Source organism: Triticum urartu, chromosome 4 (assembly GCF_003073215.2).
Source record: "Triticum urartu cultivar G1812 chromosome 4, Tu2.1, whole genome shotgun sequence".
Classification (NCBI taxonomy): Eukaryota; Viridiplantae; Streptophyta; class Magnoliopsida; order Poales; family Poaceae; genus Triticum; species Triticum urartu.
Window position 1 is genome coordinate 386,381,442 of NC_053025.1, and position 23,930 is coordinate 386,405,371.

Below are 23,930 nucleotides of genomic sequence, written 5' to 3' on the forward strand. Positions count from 1 at the left end.
AGTTGAACCAAGTATGGCTACGCCCGGTCCTTGCGAAGGTTAAAACGGAGTCTATTTGACAAACTATCGTTGTGGTTTTGATGCGTAGGTGAGATTGGTTCTTGCTTAAAGCCCGTAGCAGCCACGTAAAACTTGCAACAACAAAGTAGAGGACGTCTAACTTGTTTTTGCAGGGCATGTTGTGATGTGATATGGTCAAGGCATGATTTTATTGTATGAGATGATCATGTTTTGTAACCGAGTTATCGGCAACTGGCAGGAGCCATATGGTTGTCGCTTTATTGTATGCAATGCAATCGCGATGTAATGCTTTACTTTATTACTAAACGGTAGTGATAGTCGTGGAAGCATAAGATTGGCGAGACGACAACGATGCTACGATGGAGATCAAGGTGTCGCACCGGTGACGATGGTGATCATGACGGTGCTTCGGAGATGGAGATCACAAGCACAAGATGATGATGGCCATATCATATCACTTATATTGATTGCATGTGATGTTTATCTTTTTATGCATCTTATCTTGCTTTGATTGACGGTAGCATTATAAGATGATCTCTCACTAAATTATCAAGAAGTGTTCTCCCTGAGTATGCACCGCTGCCAAAGTTCGTCGTGCCCAGACACCACGTGATGATCGGGTGTGATAAGCTCTACGTCCATCTACAACGGGTGCAAGCCAGTTTTGCACACGCAGAATACTCAGGTTAAACTTGACGAGCCTAGCATATGCAGATATGGCCTCGGAACACGGAGACCGAAAGGTCGAGCGTGAATCATATAGTAGATATGATCAACATAACGATGTTCACCATTGAAAACTACTCCATCTCACGTGATGATCGGTTATGGTTTAGTTGATTTGGATCACGTAATCACTTAGAAGATTAGAGGGATGTCTATCTAAGTGGGAGTTCTTAAGTAATTTGATTAATTGAACTTAAACTTATCATGAACTTAGTACCTGATAGTATCTTGCTTGTTTATGTTGATTGTAGATAGATGGCTCGTGCTGTTGTTCCGTTGAATTTTAATGCGTTCCTTGAGAAAGTAAAGTTGAAAGATGATGGTAGCAATTATACGAACTGGGTCCGTAACTTGAGGATTATCCTCATTGCTGCTCAGAAGAATTACTTCCTGGAAGCACCGCTAGGTGCCAGGCCTGCTGCTGGAGCAACACCAGATGTTCTGAACATCTGGCAGAGCAAAGCTGATGACTACTCGATAGTTCAGTGTGCCATGCTTTACGGCTTAGAATCGGGACTTCAACGATGTTTTGAACGTCATGGAGCATATGAGATGTTCCAGGAGTTGAAGTTAATATTTCAAGCAAATGCCCGGATTGAGAGATATGAAGTCTCCAATAAGTTCTATAGCTGCAAGATGGAGGAGAACAGTTCTGTCAGTGAGCATATACTCAAAATGTATGGGTATAATAATCACTTGATTCAATTGGGAGTTAATCTTCTGGATGATTGCGTCATTGACAGAATTCTCCAATCACTGCCACCAAGGTACAAAAGCTTCGTGATGAACTATAATATGCAAGGGATGAACAAGACTATTCCCGAGCTCTTCGCAATGCTGAAAGCTGCGGAGGTAGAAATCAAGAAGGAGCATCAAGTGTTGATGGTTAACAAGACCACTAGTTTCAAGAAAAAGGGCAAAGGGAAGAAGAAGGGGAACTTCAAAAAGAACGGCAAGCAAGTTGCTGCTCAAGAGAAGAAACCCAAGTCTGGACCTAAGCCTGAAACTGAGTGCTTCTACTGCAAGCAGACTGGTCACTGGAAGCGGAACTGCCCCAAGTATTTGGCGGATAAGAAGGATGGCAAGGTGAACAAAGGTATATGTGATATACATGTTATTGATGTGTACCTTACTAGAGCTCGCAGTAGCACCTGGGTATTTGATACTGGTTCTGTTGCTAATATTTGCAACTCGAAACAGGGACTACGGAATAAGCGGGCACTGGCAAAGGACGAGGTGACGATGCGCGTGGGAAACGGTTCCAAAGTCGATGTGATCGCGGTCGGCACGCTACCTCTACATCTACCTTCGGGATTAATATTAGACCTAAATAATTGTTATTTGGTGCCAGCGTTGAGCATGAACATTATATCTGGATCTTGTTTAATGCGAGACGGTTATTCATTTAAATCAGAGAATAATGGTTGTTCTATTTATATGAGTAATATCTTTTATGGTCATGCACCCTTGAGGAGTGGTCTATTCTTATTGAATCTCGATAGTGGTAATACACATATTCATAATGTTGAAGCCAAAAGATGCAGAGTTGATAATGAAAGTGCAACTTATTTGTGGCACTGTCGTTTAGGTCATATCGGTGTGAAGCGCATGAAGAAACTCCATACTGATGGACTTTTGAAACCACTTGATTATGAATCACTTGGTACTTGCGAACCGTGCCTCATGGGCAAGATGACTAAAACACCGTTCTCCGGTACTATGGAGAGAGCAACAGATTTGTTGGAAATCATACATACCGATGTATGTGGTCCGATGAATATTGAGGCTCGTGGCGGATATCGTTATTTTCTCACCTTCACAGATGATTTAAGCAGATATGGGTATATCTACTTAATGAAACATAAATCTGAAACATTTGAAAAGTTCAAAGAATTTCAGAGTGAAGTTGAAAATCATCGTAACAAGAAAATAAAGTTTCTACGATCTGATCGTGGAGGAGAATATTTGAGTTACGAGTTTGGTGTACATTTGAAAAACTGTGGAATAGTTTCGCAACTCACGCCACCCGGAACACCACAGCGTAATGGTGTGTCCGAACGTCGTAATCGTACTTTACTAGATATGGTGCGATCTATGATGTCTCTTACAGATTTACCGCTATCATTTTGGGGTTATGCTTTAGAGACGGCCGCATTCACGTTAAATAGGGCACCATCAAAATCCGTTGAGACGACGCCTTATGAACTGTGGTTTGGCAAGAAACCAAAGTTGTCGTTTCTTAAAGTTTGGGGCTGCGATGCTTATGTGAAAAAGCTTCAACCTGATAAGCTCGAACCCAAATCGGAGAAATGTGTCTTCATAGGATACCCAAAGGAGACTGTTGGGTACACCTTCTATCACAGATCCGAAGGCAAGACATTCGTTGCTAAGAATGGATCCTTTCTAGAGAAGGAGTTTCTCACGAAAGAAGTGAGTGGGAGGAAAGTAGAACTTGACGAGGTAACTGTACCTGCTCCCTTACTGGAAAGTAGTACATCACAGAAAACTGTTTCAGTGACACCTACACCAGTTAGTGAAGAAGCTAATGATAATGATCATGAAACTTCAGATCAAGATACTGCTGAACCTCGTAGATCAACCAGAGTAAGATCCGCACCAGAGTGGTACGGTAATCCTGTTCTGGAAGTCATGCTACTAGATCATGATGAACCTACGAACTATGAAGAAGCGATGGTGAGCCCAGATTCCGCAAAGTGGCTTGAAGCCATGAAATCTGAGATGGGATCCATGTATGAGAACAAAGTATGGACTTTGGTTGACTTGCCCAATGATCGGCAAGCAATTGAGAATAAATGGATCTTCAAGAAGAAGACTGACGCTGATGGTAATGTTACTGTCTACAAAGCTCGACTTGTCGCGAAAGGTTTTCGACAAGTTCAAGGGGTTGACTACGATGAGACTTTCTCACCTGTAGCGATGCTTAAGTCTGTCCGAATCATGTTAGCAATTGCCGCATTTTATGATTATGAAATTTGGCAGATGGATGTCAAAACTGCATTCCTGAATGGATTTCTGGAAGAAGAGTTGTATATGATGCAACCGGAAGGTTTTGTCGATCCAAAGGGAGCTAACAAAGTGTGCAAGCTCCAGCGATCCATTTATGGACTGGTGCAAGCCTCTCGGAGTTGGAATAAATGCTTTGATAGTGTGATCAAAGCATTTGGTTTTATACAGACTTTCGGAGAAGCCTGTATTTACAAGAAAGTGAGTGGGAGCTCTGTAGCATTTCTGATATTATATGTGGATGACATATTACTAATTGGAAATGATATAGAATTTCTGGATAGCATAAAGGGATACTTGAATAAGAGTTTTTCAATGAAATACCTCGGTGAAGCTGCTTACATATTAGGCATTAAGATCTATAGAGATAGATCAAGACGCTTAATTGGACTTTCACAAAGCACATACCTTGACAAAGTTTTGAAGAAGTTCAAAATGGATCAAGCAAAGAAAGGGTTCTTGCCTGTGTTACAAGGTGTGAAGTTGAGTAAGACTCAATGCCCGACCACTGCAGAAGATAGAGAGAAAATGAAAGATGTTCCCTATGCTTCGGCCATAGGCTCTATCATGTATGCAATGCTGTGTACCAGACCTGATGTGTGCCTTGCTATAAGTTTAGCAGGGAGGTACCAAAGTAATCCAGGAGTGGATCACTGGACAGCGGTCAAGAACATCCTGAAATACCTGAAAAGGACTAGGGATATGTTTCTCGTATATGGAGGTGACAAAGAGCTCACCGTAAAAGGTTACCTTGATGCAAGCTTTGACACTGATCCGGACGATTCTAAATCGCAAACCGGATATGTGTTTACATTAAACGGTGGAGCTGTTAGTTGGTGCAGTTCTAAACAAAGCGTCGTAGCGGGATCTACATGTGAAGCGGAGTACATAGCTGCTTCGGAAGCAGCAAATGAAGGAGTCTAGATGAAGGAGTTCATATCCGATCTAGGTGTCATACCTAGTGCATCGGGTCCAATGAAAATCTTTTGTGACAATACTGGTGCAATTGCCTTGGCAAAGGAATCCAGATTTCACAAAAGGACCAAACACATCAAGAGACGCTTCAATTCCATCTGGGATCTAGTCCAGGTGGGAGACATAGAGATTTGCAAGATACATACGGATCTGAATGTTGCAGACTCGTTGACTAAGCCTCTTCCACGAGCAAAACATGATCAGCACCAAGGCTCCATGGGTGTTAGAATCATTACAGTGTAATCTAGATTATTGACTCTAGTGCAAGTGGGAGACTGAAGGAAATATGCCCTAGAGGCAATAATAAAGTTACTATTTATTTCCTTATAATCATGATAAATGTTTATTATTCATGCTAGAATTGTATTAACCGCAAACATAATACATGTGTGAATACATAGACAAACAAAGTGTCACTAGTATGCCTCTACTTGACTAGCTCGTTAATCAAAGATGGTTATGTTTCCTAACCATGAACAATGAGTTGTTATTTGATTAACGAGGTCACATCATTAGTTGAATGATCTGATTGACATGACCCATTCCATTAGCTTAGCACCCGATCGTTTAGTATGTTGCTATTGCTTTCTTCATGACTTATACATGTTCCTATAACTATGAGATTATGCAACTCCCGTTTACCGGAGGAACACTTTGGGTACTACCAAACTTCACAACGTAACTGGGTGATTATAAAGGAGTACTACAGGTGTCTCCAATGGTACATGTTGGGTTGGCGTATTTCGAGATTAGGTTTTGTCACTCCGATTGTCGGAGAGGTATCTCTGGGGCCCTCTCGGTAATACACATCACATAAGCCTTGCAAGCATTGTAACTAAGATGTTAGTTGTGAGATGATGTATTACGGAACGAGTAAAGAGACTTGCCGGTAACGAGATTGAACTAGGTATTGGATACCGACGATCGAATCTCGGGCAAGTAACATACCGATGACAAAGGGAACAACGTATGTTGTTATGCAGTCTGACCGATAAAGATCTTCGTAGAATATGTAGGAGCCAATATGGGCATCCAGGTCCCGCTATTGGTTATTGACCGGAGACGTGTCTCGGTCATGTCTACATTGTTCTCGAACCCGTAGGGTCCGCACGCTTAAGGTTACGATGACAGTTATATTATGAGTTTATGCATTTTGATGTACCGAAGGTTGTTCGGAGTCCCAGATGTGATCATGGACATGACGAGGAGTCTCGAAATGGTTGAGACGTAAAGATTGATATATTGGAAGCCTATGTTTGGATATCGGAAGTGTTCCGGGTGAAATCGGGATTTTACCGGAGTACCGGGAGGTTACCGAAACCCCCCGGGAATCATATGGGCCTTAGTGGGCCTTAGTGGAAAGGTGAAAGGGCTTCCCATAAGGGCTGTGCGCCTCCCCCCTCCCCTAGTCCTATTAGGACTAGGAGAGGTGGCCAGCCACCCCTCTCCCTCTTTTCCCCTTGGGAATCCTAGTTGGAATAGGATTGGGGGGGAGTCCTACTCCCGGAAGGAGTAGGACTCCTCCTGCGCCCTCCTCCTAGGCCGGCGCCCCCTCCCCCTTGGCTCCTTTATATACTGAGGCAGAGGCACCCCAGAGACACACAAGTTGATCCACGTGATCTATTCCATAGCCGTGTGCGGTGCCCCCTGCCACCATATTCCTCGATAATACTGTAGCGGAGTTTAGGCGAAGCCCTGCTGCTGTAGTACATCAAGATCGTCACCACGCCGTCGTGCTGACGGAACTCTTCCCCGACACTTTTCTGGATCGGAGTCTGGGGATCGTCATCGGGCTGAACGTGTGCTCGAACTCGGAGGTGCCGTAGTTTCGGTGCTTGATCGGTTGGATCGTGAAGACGTACGACTACTTCCTCTACGTCGGTTCAGCGCTTCCGCAGTCGGTCTGCGTTGGGTACGTAGACAACACTCTCCCCTCTCGTTGCTATGCATCACCATGATCTTGCGTGTGCGTAGGAAAATTTTTGAAATTACTACGTTCCCCAACATATAGGTGAAATAGAATGGTGGTTGTGGAGAAGACAAAAAGGAGGAAGATGGTCTCACATCAACTAGGCGTATTAATGGGCTATGGAGATGCCCATCAATAGATATCAACGTGAGTGAGTAGGGATTGCCATGCAACGGATGCACTAGAGCTATAAATGTATGAAAGCTAAAAAAAAGAAACTAAGTGGGTGTGCATCCAACTTGCTTGCTCACGAAGACCTAGGGCATTTTGAGGAAGCCCATTATTGGAATATACAAGCCAAGTTCTATAACGAAAATTCCCACTAGTATATGAAAGTGACGTAATAAGAGACTCTCTATCATTAAGATCATGGTGCTAGTTTGAAGCACAAGAAAAAGGATAATAGCATTGTCCCTTCTCTCTTTTTCTCTCCTTTTTATGTTTGGCCTCCTTTTTTCATTGGCTTCTTTGGCCTCTCTTTTTTTATCACATAAGACAATGCTCTAATAATGATGATCATCACACTTCTATTTATTTACAACTCAAGGATTACAACTCGATACTTAGAACAAAATATGACTCTATATGAGTGCCTCCGACGGTGTACCAGGATGTGCAATGAATCAAGAGTGACATGTATGAAAAAGTTATGAATGGTGGCTTTGCCACAAATATGATGTCAACTACATGATCATGCAAGGCAATATGACAATGATGGAGTGTGTCATAATAGACGGAACGGTGGAAAGTTGCACGGCAATATATCTTGGAATGGCTATGGAAATGCCATAACAGGTAGGTATGGCGGCTGTTTTGAGGAAGGTAAATGGTGGGTTTATGGTACCGGCGAAAGTTGCGCGGCATTAGATAGGCTAGCAACGGTGGAAGGGTGAGAGTGCGTATAATACATGGACTCAATAGTAGTCATAAAGAACTCGCATACTTATTGCAAAAATCTACAAGTCATCAAAACCAAGCACTACGCGCGTGCTCCTAGGGTTATATATTGGTAGGAAAATACCATCGCTCGTCCCGACCGCCACTCATAAGGAAGACAATCAAAGAAACACCTCATGCTTCAAATTTGTTACACAACGGTTACCATACGTGCATGCTACGGGACTTGCAAACCTCAACACAAGTATTTCTCAAATTCACAACTACTCTCCTAGCATGACTCTAATATCACCATCCTCATGTCTCAAAACAATCATCAAGAATCAAACTTCTCATAGTATTCAACGCACTTTATATGAAAGTTTTTATTATACCCATCTTGGATGCCCATCATATTAGGACTAGTTTTATAGCCAAAGTAAATTACCATGATGTTCTGAAAGACTCTCAAAATAATATAAGTGAAGCATGAGAGATCAATAATTTCTATAAACTAAAACCACCACCGTGCTCTAAAAAGAAATAATTGAAGCACTAGAGCAAAATTATCTAGCTCAAAAGATATAAGTGAAGCACATAAAGTTTTCTAATAAATTCTGATTCATGCGTGTCTCTCCCAAAAGGTTGGTACAGCAAGGATGATTGTGGTAAACTAAAAACCAAAGACTCAAATCATACAAGACGCTCCAAGGAAAACACATATCATGTGGTGAATAAAAATATAGCCTCAAGTAAAGTTACCGATAGACGAAGACAAAAGAGGGATGCCTTCCGGGGCATCCCCAAGCTTAGGATTTTGGTTGTCCTTGAATTTTACCTTGGGGTGCCTTGGGCATCCCCAAGCTTAGGCTCTTGCCACTCCTTATTACAAAATCCACCAAATCTTTACCCAAAAACTTGAAAACTTCACAACACAAAACTTCAACAGAAAATCTCATGAGCTCCGTTAGTATAAGAAAATAAACCACCACTTTAAGGTACTGTAATGAACTCATTATTTATTTATATTGGTGCTAAACCTACTGTATTCCAACTTATCTATGGTTCATACCCCCCGATACTACTCATAGATTCATCAAAATAAGCAAACAACACGCGAAAAACAGAATCTGTCAAAAACAAAACAGTCTGTAGCAATCTGGAGGTTTCGAATACTTATGTAACTCCAAAAATTCTAAAACATTAGTATGACCTAAATAATTTGTATATTTATCTACTGCAGTTGGAATTGGTATTTTATCGCTTTCTGGTAAAAAATGAAAATTATTCTCGTGAGCACATACTTTCTGTTTTTTTCAGCAAGATCAAACAACTATCACCCAAGAGGATCCTAAAGGCTTTACTTAGCACAAACACTAATTAAAACATAAAAACACAATCATAACAGAGTATAGATGAATTATTTATTACTAAACAGGAACAAAATGTAAGGAACAAAAATAAAATTGGGTTGCCTCCCAACAAGCGCTATCGTTCAACACCCCTAGCTAGGCATAAAAGCAAGAATAGATCTAGGTATTATCATCTTTAGTATGCGATCCATATGTGGCTCTCATAATAGATCCATAAGGTAATTTAATTTTGTTTCGAAGAAATTGTTCCATGCCTTTCCTCAATGGAAATTGGAATCTAATATTTCCTTCTTTCATGTCAATAATTGCACCAATCGTTCTAAGGAAAGGTCTACCAAGAGTAATAGGACATGTAGGATTGCAATCTATATCAAGAACAATGAAATCTATGGGCACATAATTACTATTTGCAACAATAATAACATCATTAATCCTTCCCATAGGTTTCTTAATGGTGGAATCCGCAAGATGCAAATTTAAAGAACAATCATCAAATTCACGGAAACCTAGCACATCACACAAAGTTTTTGGAATCGTGGAAACACTAGGACCCAAATCACACAAAGCATAGCATTCATAATATTTAATCTTAATTTAGTTAGTAGGTTCCCACTCATCATAAAGTTTTCTAGGGATAGAAACTTCTAGTTCAAGCTTTTCTTCATAGGATTGCATTGAAGCATCAACGATGTGTTTAGTAAAAGCTTTATTTTGGCTATAAGCATCAAGAGAATTTAACACGGATTGCAACAAGGAAATACAATCTATCAAAGAGAAATTTTCATAATTAATGTCCTTGAAATCCAAAATAGTGGGATCATTGCTATGTAAAGTTTTGACCTCTTCAATCCCACTTTTATTAATTTTTGCCTCAAGATCTAAAAACTCCGAATCATTAGGATGCCTTTTAACTAAAGTTGACTCATCTCTAGTCCCATATTTATCAAGATTCATATTGGAAAGAAAAGATTTAATAGGAGTCACATCAATCACTTTTAGATCTTCACCATTATTATCATGAAAACTAGAAGAACACGCTTTCACAAAGCAATTTTTTAGCATGCATCCTAGCGGTTCTTTCTTTGCACTCATCAATGGAAATTCTCATGGCTTTGAGAGACTCATTGATGTCATGCTCAGGTGGAATAGATCTAAGTTTCAAAGAATCAACATCAAGAGAAATTGTATCCATGTTCCTAGCCAACTCATCAATCTTAAGCAATTTTCTTCAACCAAAGCATTGAAATTCTTTTGTGAACTCATATATTTTTTAACACTAGTCTCAAAATCAGTGGGAATCTTATTAAAATTTCCATAAGAGTTGTTGTAGGAATTACCATAATTATTAGACGAATTACTAGGAAATGGCCTAGAATTAAAGCTTCCTCTATACGCGCTGTTACCAAAATTGTTCCTACCAACAAAATTCACATCCATAGATTCATTATTATTCTCAATCAAAGTGGACAAAGGCATATCATTAGGATCAGAAGAAACACTTTAATTAGCAAACAATTTCATAAGTTCATCCATCTTTACACTCGAAACATAAAATCTCTTCTATCGCATGAACTTTTTTACTAGTGGATCTTTCGGTGTGCCATTGAGAATAATTAACCATAATATTGTCTAGGAGTTTAGTAGCTTCTCCTAAAGTGATTTCCATAAAAGTGGCTCCCGCAACCGAATCTAAAAGATTTCTAGAAGCAAAATTCAATCCGGCATAAAAAAATGTATAATCATCCACAAGTTCAAACCATGTGTAGGGAAATTACGTATCATTAATTTCATCCTCTCCCAAGCTTGTGCAACATGCTCATGATCAAGTTGCTTAAAATTCATAATATCGTTCCTAAGAGAGATGATCTTAGCGGGAGGAAAATACTTAGAGATAAAAGCATATTTGCACTTATTCCATGAATCAATACTATTTTTAGGCAAAGAAGAGAACCAAATTTTGGCACGATCACTAAGCGAAAATGGAAATAGCTTCAATTTAACAATATCATTATCCACATCTTTCTTCTTTTGCATATCACACAAATCAACAAAGTTGTTTAGATGGGTAGCGGCATCTTCACTAGGAAGTCCAGAAAATTGATCTTTCATAACAAGATTCAACAAAGCGGTATTAATTTCACAAGATTCAGCATCGGTAGTAGGAGCAACCGGAGTGCTAATAAAATCATTGTTGTTGGTATTGGAAAAGTCACACAATTTAGTATTATCTTGAGCCATCGTGACAAACAATCAATCCAAAACACAAGCACACACAAGAAGCAAGCAAAAAGAGACGAACGGAAGAGGGGCGAAGAAAAGGCAAAGGTTTTCGAAAATCGTTTTAGAAGTGAGGGAGAGGAAAACGAGAGGTGAATGGCAAATAATGTAATGCGAGGGAGAAGAGTTTATGATGGGTACTTGGTATGTCTTGGCTTGGCGTAGATCTTCCTGGCAATGGCGCCAGAAATCCTTCTTGCTACCTCTTGAGCATGCGTTGGTTTTCCCTTGAAGAGGAAAGGGTGATGCAGCAAAGTAGCATAAGTATTTCCCTCAGTTTTGAGAACCAAGGTATCAATCTAGTAGGAGACAATGCACAAGTCACCTAATACCTGCACAAACAATCAAGAACCTTGCAACCAACACGATAAAGGGGTTGTCAATCCCTTCACGGTCACTCGCAAAAGTGAGATCTAATAAAGATAGTAAAGTAAATATTTTTGGTATTTTTGTTGTATAGATTGGAAACTAAAGATTGCAAAATAGTAAACGAGATGCGATGTCAATAAAAGAGATGAAATATAATAAGAAAGAGACCCGGGGGCCATAGGTTTCACTAGTGGCTTCTCTCAAGATAGCATGTATTACGATGGGTGAACAAATTACTGTCGAGCAATTGATAGAAAAGTGCGTAGTTATGAAGATATCTAAGGCAATGATCATGAATATAGGCATCATGTCCGTGTCAAGTAGACCGAAATGATTCTGCATCTACTACTATTAATCCACACATCGACTGCTATCCAGCATGCATCTAGAGTATTAAGTTCATAAAAACAGAGTAACGCATTAAGCAAGATGACATGATGTAGAGGGATAAGCTCAAACAATATGATATAAACCCCATCTTTTTATCCTCGATGGCAACAATACAATACGTGCCTTGCTGCCCCTACTGTTAGTGGGAAAGGACACCGCAAGATTGAACTCAAAGCTAAGCACTTCTCCCATTGCAAGAAAGATCAATCTAGTAGGCCAAAATAAACCGATAATTCGAAGAGACTTGCAAAGATACCAAATCATGCATATAAGAATTCAGAGAAGAACCAAATAATATTCATAGATAATCTTGTTCATAAATCCACAATTCATCGGATCTCGGCAAACACACCGCAAAAGAGTATTACATCGAATAGATCTCCAAGAACATCGAGGAGAACTTTGTATTGAGAATCAAAGAGAGAGAGAAGAAGCCATCTAGCTAATAACTATGGACCCGAAGGTCTGTGGTAAACTACTCACGCTTCATCAGAGAGGCAATGGTGTTGATGTAGAAGCCCTCCATGATCGATTCCCCCTACGGCAGATCACCGGAAAAGGCCCCAAGATGGGATCTCATGGGTACAGAAGGTTGCGGCGATGGAAAAGTGGTTTCGTGGCTCTCTGCGATCGATCTAGGTTATAAGAGTATATATAGGAGAAATAAGTATGTCGGTGGAGCTACGAGGGGCCCACGTGGGTGGGGGCGCGCCCTCCTGCCTCGTGGCCGCCTCATGGAGTTCCAGACTTCGACTCCAAGTCTTTTGGATTGCTTTAGGTCCAAGAAATATCACCATGAAGGTTTCATTCCATTTGCACTCCGTTTGGTATTCCTTTTATACAAAACTCTAAAATAGGCCAAAAAAACAGAAACTGGCTCTGGGCCTCCGGTTAATAGGCTAGTCCCAAAAATAATATAAAAGAGCATATTAAAGCCCATTAAACACCCAAAACAGATAATATAATAGCATGGAACAATCAAAAATTATAGATACGTTGGAGACGTATCATAGGGTTAATCATAAGTAGGAGGTTTGTTCAAGTAAGAACAACACCTAAGCACTGGTCCACCCAGATATCAAATTATCAAAGTAGCGAACACAAATCGAACCAACATCGCGAAAGTGACTAGATGAAAATCCCGTGTACCCTCAAGAATGCTTTGCTTATCATAAGAAACCGTTTTGGGTCCTTTGCCTCAAAAGGAATGGGCTACCTTGCTGCACTTTTTCTACTATCATCGTTACTTGCTTGTTACAAATTATCTTGCTATCAAACTACTCTGCTACTTACAATTTCAGCACTTGCAGACATTACCTTGCTGAAAACCACTTGTCATTTCCTTCTGCCCCTCGTTGGGTTCGACACTCTTACTTATCGAAAAGATCTACAATTGATCCCCTATACTTGTGGGTCAACACAACTCAAAATCCAAAAGTTCCAAGAATGAGAGTTGTTAGACTTAGCAAAAATAAGAAACCGACCCATATGGACCCGCTTGAAGACTATCAACTCATATGCTTCTCCCCCTTTTGTCAGTATGGACCAAAAAGATTTAAAGACATGGAGTATCTACTCGTTCCCAATCGAGGAAGATGTTGGAGCAGCATGGTCAACGTTGGTGTTGGGCAGTGTAGACGGGCCTGGTGCAGAGTCGTGATGCAGTGAAGCCATCGCTGGTGAAGTGGCGTCGTCCTCTTCATCAATGACTCTCGCAACAACAGGTGCAACCAAAGATGAATACTCGGAATCTTCAATGGAAGGAGTTGTTGATTGTGGAGGCCTGGAATCAAACTTGAATTGTTCTGTGAAGCCATCTTCGTGAAGATCATCTTTAGAATAGAGCAGTGCAAGGCTCTTCCAGGACCGCCGACAAGCTTCATGTGCAATGAATGAGTTCTTGGTAGCTATATTGCATATGCGATTGACATCAACAAGAAGACTCTGCATCTGGCGCTTCAGCCAATTGTGATGACTATCCTGCTTCTGATGAAGTGATACAAGAAGCTCTCGGTCGTTGAGGACATGAGGACGCTTCTGAGGCCTTTGAGCTATAGTGTTGGCAGTTGCATCGGTGTTTGCATGATGCGGCATGCGGAGCTGGCCAGCCAGAGGACCATCGGGAGCAAGAGGATTGGGCACATGAACTCCATCAACTTGTTGTGTGAAGCTTTGAAAAGTAGAATTTTCTTCGCACACTGTCTCCTTAGCAGGAATAGGGTATATGGATTCATGTGACATATCAACATCAGGCAAGAAAACAACATGATTGTGTGCTCATGGTTGATAGTTGATTGTAGAGTGGAGCTTGATCAGCCTCATAACCCAGGGAGCATAGAACTTGAGGCCAAACGGATCAATGCCAGAAGCTGCCAACTGTCTGATGAAGAAATCTTGAGTGTTGAACCTGATGCCATTCAGTATGTAGAAGACCAATGTCTTCATAGCTCCTTCAAGCTTCGCATCTGGAGAATATCTCTTGATTGGCCACATAGTGCACCTCAGAATATGATAGATGGTGCGGAGCAGGTACTTGAGGTCTTTGACAAAGAACTCCTTTGGATATTCAGCACCAATGGGCAATGGCTTCATCATACTGGGCATCTGACTCATATTGGGCTCTGGCCGCTGAAAAATGCTCTATGGTTCATTCTCATATAGCTAACAACCTGGTTCAAATAGCTCACCGGGAGTGGACAGGGAAGTTAGCTCGATGATATCCTAAGCTTTGGCTTCATGATGGACATCGCCTATCATCCACTCAAGGATCCATGTCTTCGGATCCCTATTGTAGCCTCTGATGTGAAAAGCAGCATAGAACTGCAACAGAAGCTCTTCATTCCAGTGCTCCTTGTCAGTGACAAACAGGAGCAGTCCAACTTCCCTGAAGCAATCAAGAGCCTCTTCAAGGCAGGGAAGCCCAGCAATGGCATCGCAATCAAGACGCTTATGAGGAAAAATCTTGTCTTGGTTGTATAGTATGCAAGAGTAGTAGTTGCGTTGCTGGTAGCTCCAAAACCTATCGAAGGTGATCTTTGGCTTCGTGTAGGGGTTCTTAGCGCTGTCAAAGAATGTATTGTGCTCTCTGAAGCTTAGCACATTGAAGGAGCCTTGAGTAGTTGCAACATTGGGAAGCCTTAGCAACCTGGGCTTCGAGTTCTGTGTTTGAGGCCTTCGCTCCACATGATAGTCATATTGGGGACCTGGAGCAGTGGGTGGAATCAGAATAGGCCACCTAACAGTGACCAACTCACCACCATGGTTGTAAGCACGTTCCATAGTGTGTGCCACAGGGGGAGGAACGGCTACACCCGAAGTGATTGGTTGTGCATTGACTTCAGGCTCCACATTGTCTTCAGCCATGACAACATCATTGGCTTCAGAGGTGATGGTGGTGGCACCTGTATTGGATTTTGCTTCAGTAGCAGCTTGAATAGGTGGGTCAGGAACAATCTCTTCTTCTTGCACAACAGGATCATCGGCAGGGGGAATAACTTCTTGTTCTTCTTCTCTTTCTTCATCTGCTGATGCGGCCGGAATGTCTTCAGCCTCTTTGGCTTCAGATTCACTAGCAGTCACTGGGGGTGGCTTCAGGAAACACTTGACGTGCTACTGAGCTGGTGTGTTGCACATCCTCCTCAGGAATTCTGGACATGGAGACCTGGGGCCTAGGGCCTCTATGAAACCTTAGGAATGGGGGCATCGCCTATGGTGAAGGGGTCGTCTTCTCCATGTCTTCGGGTGTTGTTTGTGGGGTCTCAAGCACCGGAGTGGTGACATGAGCTGGTGGAGTGCGGGGAATCACTTCATGCAGGGGGGGAGTTCGGGTGTTACTCTTCCCAAAATTCATCTTGAGCAATTGGCGTCGTGGGACCACCAATGCTTATCAGTTCACTCCTCGTGGGAGGAGGCGATGATACCGGTTTGGGCTGTGATGGAGTTCATCATCTTCAACATGGTCCTCATGACCAATGTCTTTAGCTATGATGGAGTTGGCTACTAGAATCTCTTCAGACTCTAGAGCATTTGTGGAAGCAGGCTCATGCACAACGAGATGACGCTCACGATTGGTGGAGGGGGTAGTGCAACAGAAATGGGTTCAACATTCAATGGCTCTTGGGAAGCAGCACACTCTTTGCGTGAAGACTTTGAAGACTTTGTCTTCATCTTCTTCTGGGAGGGAGCAGCATCGGTGGTGTCATGGTGCTTCCTCTTCCTGGCTTCAGCCTCAGCTTTCCTAGTCTTTTTCTGCTCTGAAGCTGCTGAAGTGACCTTTGGCTTCGATCTAGTCATACTGGCAGGGAAGATTATGCTTGGGCTTTCCTGCCTTGGGGCTTCCGGTGCGACTTCAGTGGGCTTCTTCTTCTTCTTCTTGGCAGCAAGCTTGGGGTCGATGCCTGGACGCCCAAGTTCCTTTCTCTTCTCAGCCTCATTGTGAGCCTGAATGCATTTCTCAGTGTAGTACTTCATGTGGTCACGAGAGCCTTTGGCTTCCTCATGCTTCTTGTTGAATTGGGCTTTGAGGTCAGTCATCATCTGTTTGAAGTTTTGAACATCAACAACGCTGAGCTTGGCCATATACTTCTTAAACTGGGCCTTCTCATAATCGATCTTGTTCTTCAGCTCAACAATTTTCTAAGCAATAGCAAGTTCCTTGGCAATCCAGCCCTGAAATGTGACGTTTATATCAACTGGCAGCTACAGATCATCAATGTTGATGGTGGGATCTTCAAACCATTCATCAATGAAGTGATTGAGAATATCCGCATCAAACAGAGGCAAATCCTTGAAGATTTCAGCCTCCTGCTTGCTCTTGATGAGCATCTCCAGAGCATCATCAGCAAGATCTTCGTCACTTGATAGATTAATTACATTTTCCTCATTGCGCAGAATGCTGGCAGGAGTAAGATCATGCCCGGAAATCTTCTTGGGCTTCTTGGTCTTCTTGGAGACGCGGGATTGATCTTCAGACTACACACTAGATTCAGGAGGTGTAGATTTCAAAGGCTGCACTCTTGAAGCTTTGGGAGTAGTAGAGGGCTTTGAAGCTTTAGACTTCTTAGGCTTTGGCGGCTCTAGAACTTCAGCATGTTCCTCTTCACCAGCAGCCTCATCGACAGTGGCCCTTTGGGCAGCAATGTGGGAGAGAAGCCCATCGAAGCTATCAAAGGGGCTAATGGTATTTTGATTTTCTTCATGACTTCCATCCGACCTTGGAGCTACTGGGCCAGGATTGAAGTCAAGTACCAGTTCTCTTGTTCTGCACAGCTGAAGCCCTAGCAAACTAAAGATTTTGCTCAAATAACTCATCGTTGTGACACCATAGGAGAGTGGATGGGTCGGTATCAGCAGGCCAAGGTCCTCTGACCATGCAAGGATAGAAGCCCTGGGCAATGGCTTCAGCCTTTGTCTTGGGCATAAGCTTCTTATGCACAATATCTGCCCATGGAGGCCTCACTGCATTCTTCTTCGCATATTCATTTGTGACGAAGTTGTACAAAAACCATTTCTCTGCCCAATATCTTCGAATCCATTGGACTCGAGTCTTGCGTTCTCCATAGGTTTCCTCTGGATCAGACTTGTACAACTCATACAGATCTGGTGGCAAATCCATAGCAGTGTTACCAAGGCGCTCTCTGCCACCCTTCTTTGCAGATTTGCTTGATGCCATTGGACTCAAACAGAAAGGCTTCATATCTGTGTTTGGCTTCAATCTGCTCATCAGACAAAAACTGGCTTCTGGAGAGTTAATATGATGCTGTAAGAACTCTGCAAATGAATGCAGACTATTAGAACCAAGGGATTCTCCCATGGAGATGTACCTGTGACAGCATTAGAGATGCGAGGGAAGGGGAAGAGGTCATATGCATTCTTAGAAGATTTTGAAGATAAATCAGTTTGAAGACATTAACCTCATAGTGTGAAGACATTCACTTATTGAAGTGAGTTGGTTCCAGATTTGTACGAATCCATGAATAAGTACAAGTGAGGAATCTAACTAGTTATGAGGCATAAGTGAATATACTTGCAAGTTATGAGATGCAGATACAGAAGGAAGTAGATTTGGAAGTGTAGAAACCACTTTTGTAAGATGTTGACAGATTCAACGGATCAAACAGGCAGTAAGAAGTGAGTTTTATTTACCGCACGAAGAACTACTAGACGAGGCGAAGAGGATGCTGAGCAGCCCAATCTCCCATGCCCTAACTTGGCAGCGGAAGACACCTACGGTGGCGGAGGAGAGGGTGATGTCCGCGGCCGGTGTGAAGACGGCGTCGAAGAGGTCGCAGTAGCTAAGCGCTTCGTCTCCGGCGTCGACTGAGGCTAGCGGTGGCGCTAGGGTTTGAGCGAGACGGCGAGGTGGGAGAAGCAATTTTGACTGCATGGGGTGGAGTATTTATAAGGAGGGGGTTGCGCAGCGCAATTATGCGGGTGCCCCTGGCGGTTCACATCTAGTGGACACGTGGCATGCATGCAACTCATTGAGAGTTGAGCCACGTCCCCATGCGCGCCTGGTTTGTCGGGTGGTCGTTCTGGCTTCTCCGGTATTCATGCAAAAAGGATAAGTGCATTAAAAGCGTTTTAAATGTGTGCCTCTGTATCTTCGGACACAGTGAAGACATTCGACACGTGTCAACAAAATGCATATGAAGAGACAGAGAGAATTTGAGGGATAAGCACAGAAGGGGTTAGGGTCCCATCACATTCACTTAGTTCGGAAAATAGCAAATTTGAAGACATAGATATAAGTGAATGTTGTATAGGACAGAACACATATATATAAATATACCAGTGAAGACCAAATCAACATTGCAAAGATAAACCTTGAAGTTAAACCAATGTTGAAGACAACCCAGATATGAAGATAATGCACACATGACGCCAAATGAAAATCTTCAAGAAAGTGTGGTGGTGGCGTTACCCACCGTATAGGAAATATTAGACCCAGACATGGCGCACAATTATCGTGGTGCTCCGAAGTAAAATTCCACATTAATGTATTCACACTTAGAGGGTAAGTGTTCATGAATTCAAGATATACGTTACTTCGTGTGTTGCACATCTAAGTCATTAGCATGCATAAGCGTTAGGATGTGTGTCCATTCACAGGACATTCGAGGATTCTAAGATATTTAGCTCACACAGCAGCTTGCAAAACCTTTTCTCATCCATGGGATTCGTGAAGATATCTGTCAATTGCTCTTCAGTCTTGACGTGTATGATATCAATGTCTTCCTTCATGACATGATCTCTGAGAAAGTGATGACGGATCTGAATGTGCTTTGTCTTCGAGTGTTGAACAGGATTGTTGACAATCTTGCTGGCGCTATCATTGTTGTAGTAGAGTGGCACATGCTTCAGGATGGTGCCATAATCCTTGAGAGTTTGCTTCATCCAGAGAAGCTGAGCATAGCAAGATCCAGCAGCAATGTATTCAGATTTAGCACTGGAGAGGGATACACAGTTCTACTTCTTTGAAGACCAACAGACAAGAGATCGTCCAAGAAAGTGGCATGTGCCTGATGTGGACTTGCCATCCAACTAGATCAAACTCTGAGCCCTTTGGATACCATAATCCTAGTGTTGGGATGTGAGCCAAATATTGAAGAATTCGCTTCACAGCGAGCTGATGCGATTCCTTTGGTGCCGCTTGGAATCGGGCACACATGCAAACACTGTGACGCCCCTGATTCAATCGTACACTAATCATACATGCAAACGTGTACGATCAAGATCAGGTACTCACGGGAAGATATCACAACACAACTCTAAAAATAAAATAAGTCATACAAGCATCATATTACAAGCCAGGGGCCTCAAGGGCTCGAATACAAGAGCTCGATCATAGATGAGTCAGCAAAAGCAACAATATCTGAGTACAGACATAAGTTAAACAAGTTGCCATAAGATGGCTAGCACAAACTAGGATACAAATCGAAAGAGGCGCAGGCCTCCTGCCTGTGATCCTCCTAAACTACTCCTGGTCGTCGGCGGCAGCCTGCACATAGTAGTAGGCACCTCTAGTGTAGTAGGAGTCGTCGTCGACGGTGGCGTCTGGCTCCTGGCTCCAGCATCTGGTTGTGACAACCAGGTATAGAAAGGGGGAAAATGGGGAGCAAAGCAACTGTGAGTACTCATCCAAAGTACTCGCAAGCAAGGAACTACGCTACATATGCATTGGTGTCAAAGAAAGGGGTAGTATATGTGGACTGAACTGCAGAATGCCAGACTAAGAGGTGGTCTCAACCTGGCCTGTCGCTCCGCCACAAAGGTCCACCCAGAGGGCCGTCAAGAAAGTATTTCCTTTCAGCCCCCAATCCGTGAATCAACCGCGGGTACTCAACAAGCCGGCCCGACTTTAGTCACCACAAGCATCATGTATTATGTATATAAGTGTATACCCACGATCACCTCCCAAGTGATCACGACCCGATAGTATAGCATGGAAAACGGACAGGAGTGTAGGGCCACTAATGGAATACTAGCATCCTATACTAAGCATTTAGGATTGCAGGTAAAGGTAACAATAGTAGTAGCAAAGACAGGCTATGCATCGAGATAGGATTAACGGAAAGCAGTAACATGCTACACTACTCTAATGCAAGTAGTAGAGAGAAGAATAGGTGATATCTCGTGATCAAGGGGGGTTGCCTGGTTGCTCTGGCAAGGAGGGGTCGTCAACAACGTAGTCGATTGGGGCACCAACAGCGGCGTCAGTCTCGTAGTCTACCGGAGAGAAGAGGGGGAAGAAACAATGAATACAATGCAAACAGATGCATATCGATGCATGACATCACAAGTAACGGTGCCAGGTGTGCCCTAACGCAGTAGGAGGTGATACCGGTGAAGGGGGAAACAACTGGGACAGTATCCCCGGTGTTTCATGTTTTCAGACTGATGAACCAAAGGTGAAATGTTGCACGTTCGCTATGCTAGGGACGTGTGGCGGATGAACGGACTGTGTATTCGGATTCGTCTCATTGTTCTAAGTCACTTTCATGTACAAAGTATTTTCATCTGACTAACAGTTTATTTTATATTATTTTTCGAAGTTTGAATAAATTCTAGAATTAATATTAATTCAAAAATAAAAGGAAAATGTCCATGGGTATCCAGAAGTGTACCCAACCAGAGGCAAAGTGAGGCTGACAGGTAGGATCCAAGGAGGTCCAGTAAACAGTTGACCAATCAATAGTTGACTGGTCAACTGGGTCTTGGGACCCACATGCCATTCACTTTTTAGTTAACCTAATAGTTTATTTAACTAAAAAGGTAATTTGGCTACTTAACATGGTTAGTTAAATTATTTAATTCATTTAATTAATTAATTATATTAATTATTATTTTACATCTTTATTTATTGATTTATTTATTTTACAAGTTCTGGGCCCTTCCAACATTGTGGATTGGGGGGTTAGTGCTTAACCCCCAACCCACCAGGGGCTGGATCGAGCCAGAGGCATAGCCACCAGGGGCTGCCCGCCGGCAGCCATGGGTGGCATGGTCAGATGGGCGCAGGGACCGGGGCGCGGCTCCGGGCGCCAGCAAGCGCCGGCGGGCGCATGGCGAACCAGGGGTTGCAGCGTCAGCGACGGGTGGCCTCGGCGATGCGAGCAGGAACGGCGGGCATGGCCAGCACGGTAGGATGAGCGACTGAGAAGTAGTACCAAAAGCACATGACGAGGGAAAAGAGGCCAAGTCAGGCGTGGAGCACGCCATGGAGCATGGGGAGCGCAGCCGGAGCCACGACCAGTGGACGCGGCGTGCGGCCGTGGCGCGGGCAGTGTTACGCGGAGCGACGCGCGAGGGTCAGGCGGGGCAGCGGTGACCGCAGCGAGGAGAAAGGAGAGGAAGGGGCGCTCACAGCCATTGACGAGGAGCGGGCGCGACGAGGCGTGGCTGCGACGCGCGAGAAGGAGGTCGGGGAGGTTCCAGCGATGGCGGCGGGCGACTAGGGGGACTCCGGTGAGGGGGAGGAAGGCGAGGGAGGCCGGATCTGTGACGGGGCCTCCGGGATCCGTCCATCTCCAGTGAGGATACGGCTTGGCGCGGCACAGAAGCGAAGAACCAGACGGTGGCCATGGGAGGAGCTCCTGCGAGGCGATGGCGCGAGGACGGCGCGAGGTGGCGGTTCCTCGGGCATGGGCACTCCAGCGAGGTAGGGCTCCGGCGCGACAAGGAATCGAGTGCAGGGAGCGGCAGCGCTGGAGAGCGAGAGGGAGCGGGGGCATTGGTCAGGAGGAGTGGGGGTTGTGCGAGTCGAGTGGGGGGTCGTGCGGGAGGAGTAGAGTGATTAAGGTTTCGGGTGGGGGCTAGTAGGCCATGGGGCACGCGGGGGTGGGCCGGCAGGCCGCTCGGCCACACGGCCAACTGGGCCAACGCCTAGTCGGGGGGGGGGGGGGGGGGGGGGGGTTGTTTTCCTTTTGCCTTTTTTTGTTTCAGTTTTATTTTTATTTAGAAAAGCAAATGAATTTTAGTTAAGTATGAGACTTGGCCTAAATTAGGATATCCATTTTAGGCACTGCCATAAAAAGGTTTGATGAGCATTTGAATGCATTTGAATTGTGCATAAATGAAAGTGGGTTAATGAGGGTGTTTTGGTCACCGTTTTAATTGTTTTAGGGCAATTTAATATTTTATATAATGTTGGATGCTATTTGCTAATTAGTTAGTGAATATTTATAACCCTTTGAACATTTTTAATTCATTTGTTTAACTATAATTTGACTTGTTATTTGAATTTGTATTTGAACTAAGTTTTGAAACACATGAGGTTTAGCAAAATTTTAATCATGATGACCTGGCATCATTAACAAAGGTTTACTATATCTTAATTACTCGGGCGTCACAAATCTAATGATTCTTCTTGGTCTTTGTCGGTGTCAAAACCGGCGGATCTCGGGTAGGGGATCCCGAACTGTGCGTCTAGGCCGGATGGTAACAGGAGGCAAGGGACACGAAGTTTTACCCAGGTTCGGGCCCTCTTGATGGAGGTAAAACCCTACGTCCTGCTTGATTAATATTGATGATATGGGTAGTACAAGAGTAGATCTACCACGAGATCAGAGAGGCTAAACCCTAGAAGCTAGCCTATGGTATGATTGTTGATGTGTATGTTGTCCTATGGACTAAAACCCTCCTGTTTATATAGACACCGGAGAGGGTTAGGGTTACATAGAGTCGGTTACAATGGTAGGAGATCTGAACATCCGCATCGCCAAGCTTGCCTTCCACGCCAAGGAAAGTCCCTTCCGGACATGGGACGGAGTCTTCAATCTTGTATCTTCATAGTCCAGGAGTCCGACTGAAGGTATAGTTCGGCTATCCGAACACCCCCTAATCCAGGACTCCCTCGGTAGCCCCTGAACCAGGCTTCAATGACGACGAGTCCGGCGCGCAAATTGTCTTCGGCATTGCAAGGCGGGTTCCTCCTCCAAGTACTTCATAGAAGATTTTAAACACAAAGATAGTGTCCGGTTCTTCAAAATAAGTTTTCCACATATTGCCATAGAGAGAATAATATTTACACAAATCTAATCTGCTGACGTATTCCGTAGTGCGACACACCCCGGCCAAGCCTTTATCCAAATCGTTTCATTATCCCACCTCGGCGCGTTATGCGAGGCGGTTTCCTTGGCACGTCTTGTCAAAGCAGAGATCGTGCCTCCTTATTCTGGGATTCTCATCAATACGGGCGTGGGCAACCCAACCGCTTCTAGGACTCCTAGATCATAGGCAAGTCCAAACGGACACGGAGAGGACGCTCGATATCCACCCTCTTTATAAAGGGACGAAGCCTTTTATTTTTCCCTCCCGTGCTCAATCGAATCCTTCCCCCACCTCAAGCTCAAACACCCAAAGTTCATGTCAGGTGCTCCGAACCTTCAGTCATGTCCGGATCTAGCCTTCAAGGCAGATGGGTGCCTACT

General features: G+C 43.6%; 1 protein-coding gene across 1 annotated transcript; it reads right to left on the reverse strand.

Annotated features, from left to right (window-relative positions):
- Positions 1-16,698: 16,698 nt before the first annotated feature.
- Positions 16,699-22,252, reverse strand: LOC125554768. The gene is made up of 3 exons (XM_048718197.1): positions 21,866-22,252; positions 20,020-20,075; positions 16,699-16,971 (listed from the first exon to the last, which is right to left on the reverse strand). Exons 1-3 carry the CDS (start codon positions 22,230-22,232, stop codon positions 16,699-16,701), a joined length of 696 nt encoding a protein of 231 aa, XP_048574154.1. The 5' UTR covers positions 22,233-22,252.
- Positions 22,253-23,930: the final 1,678 nt, after the last annotated feature.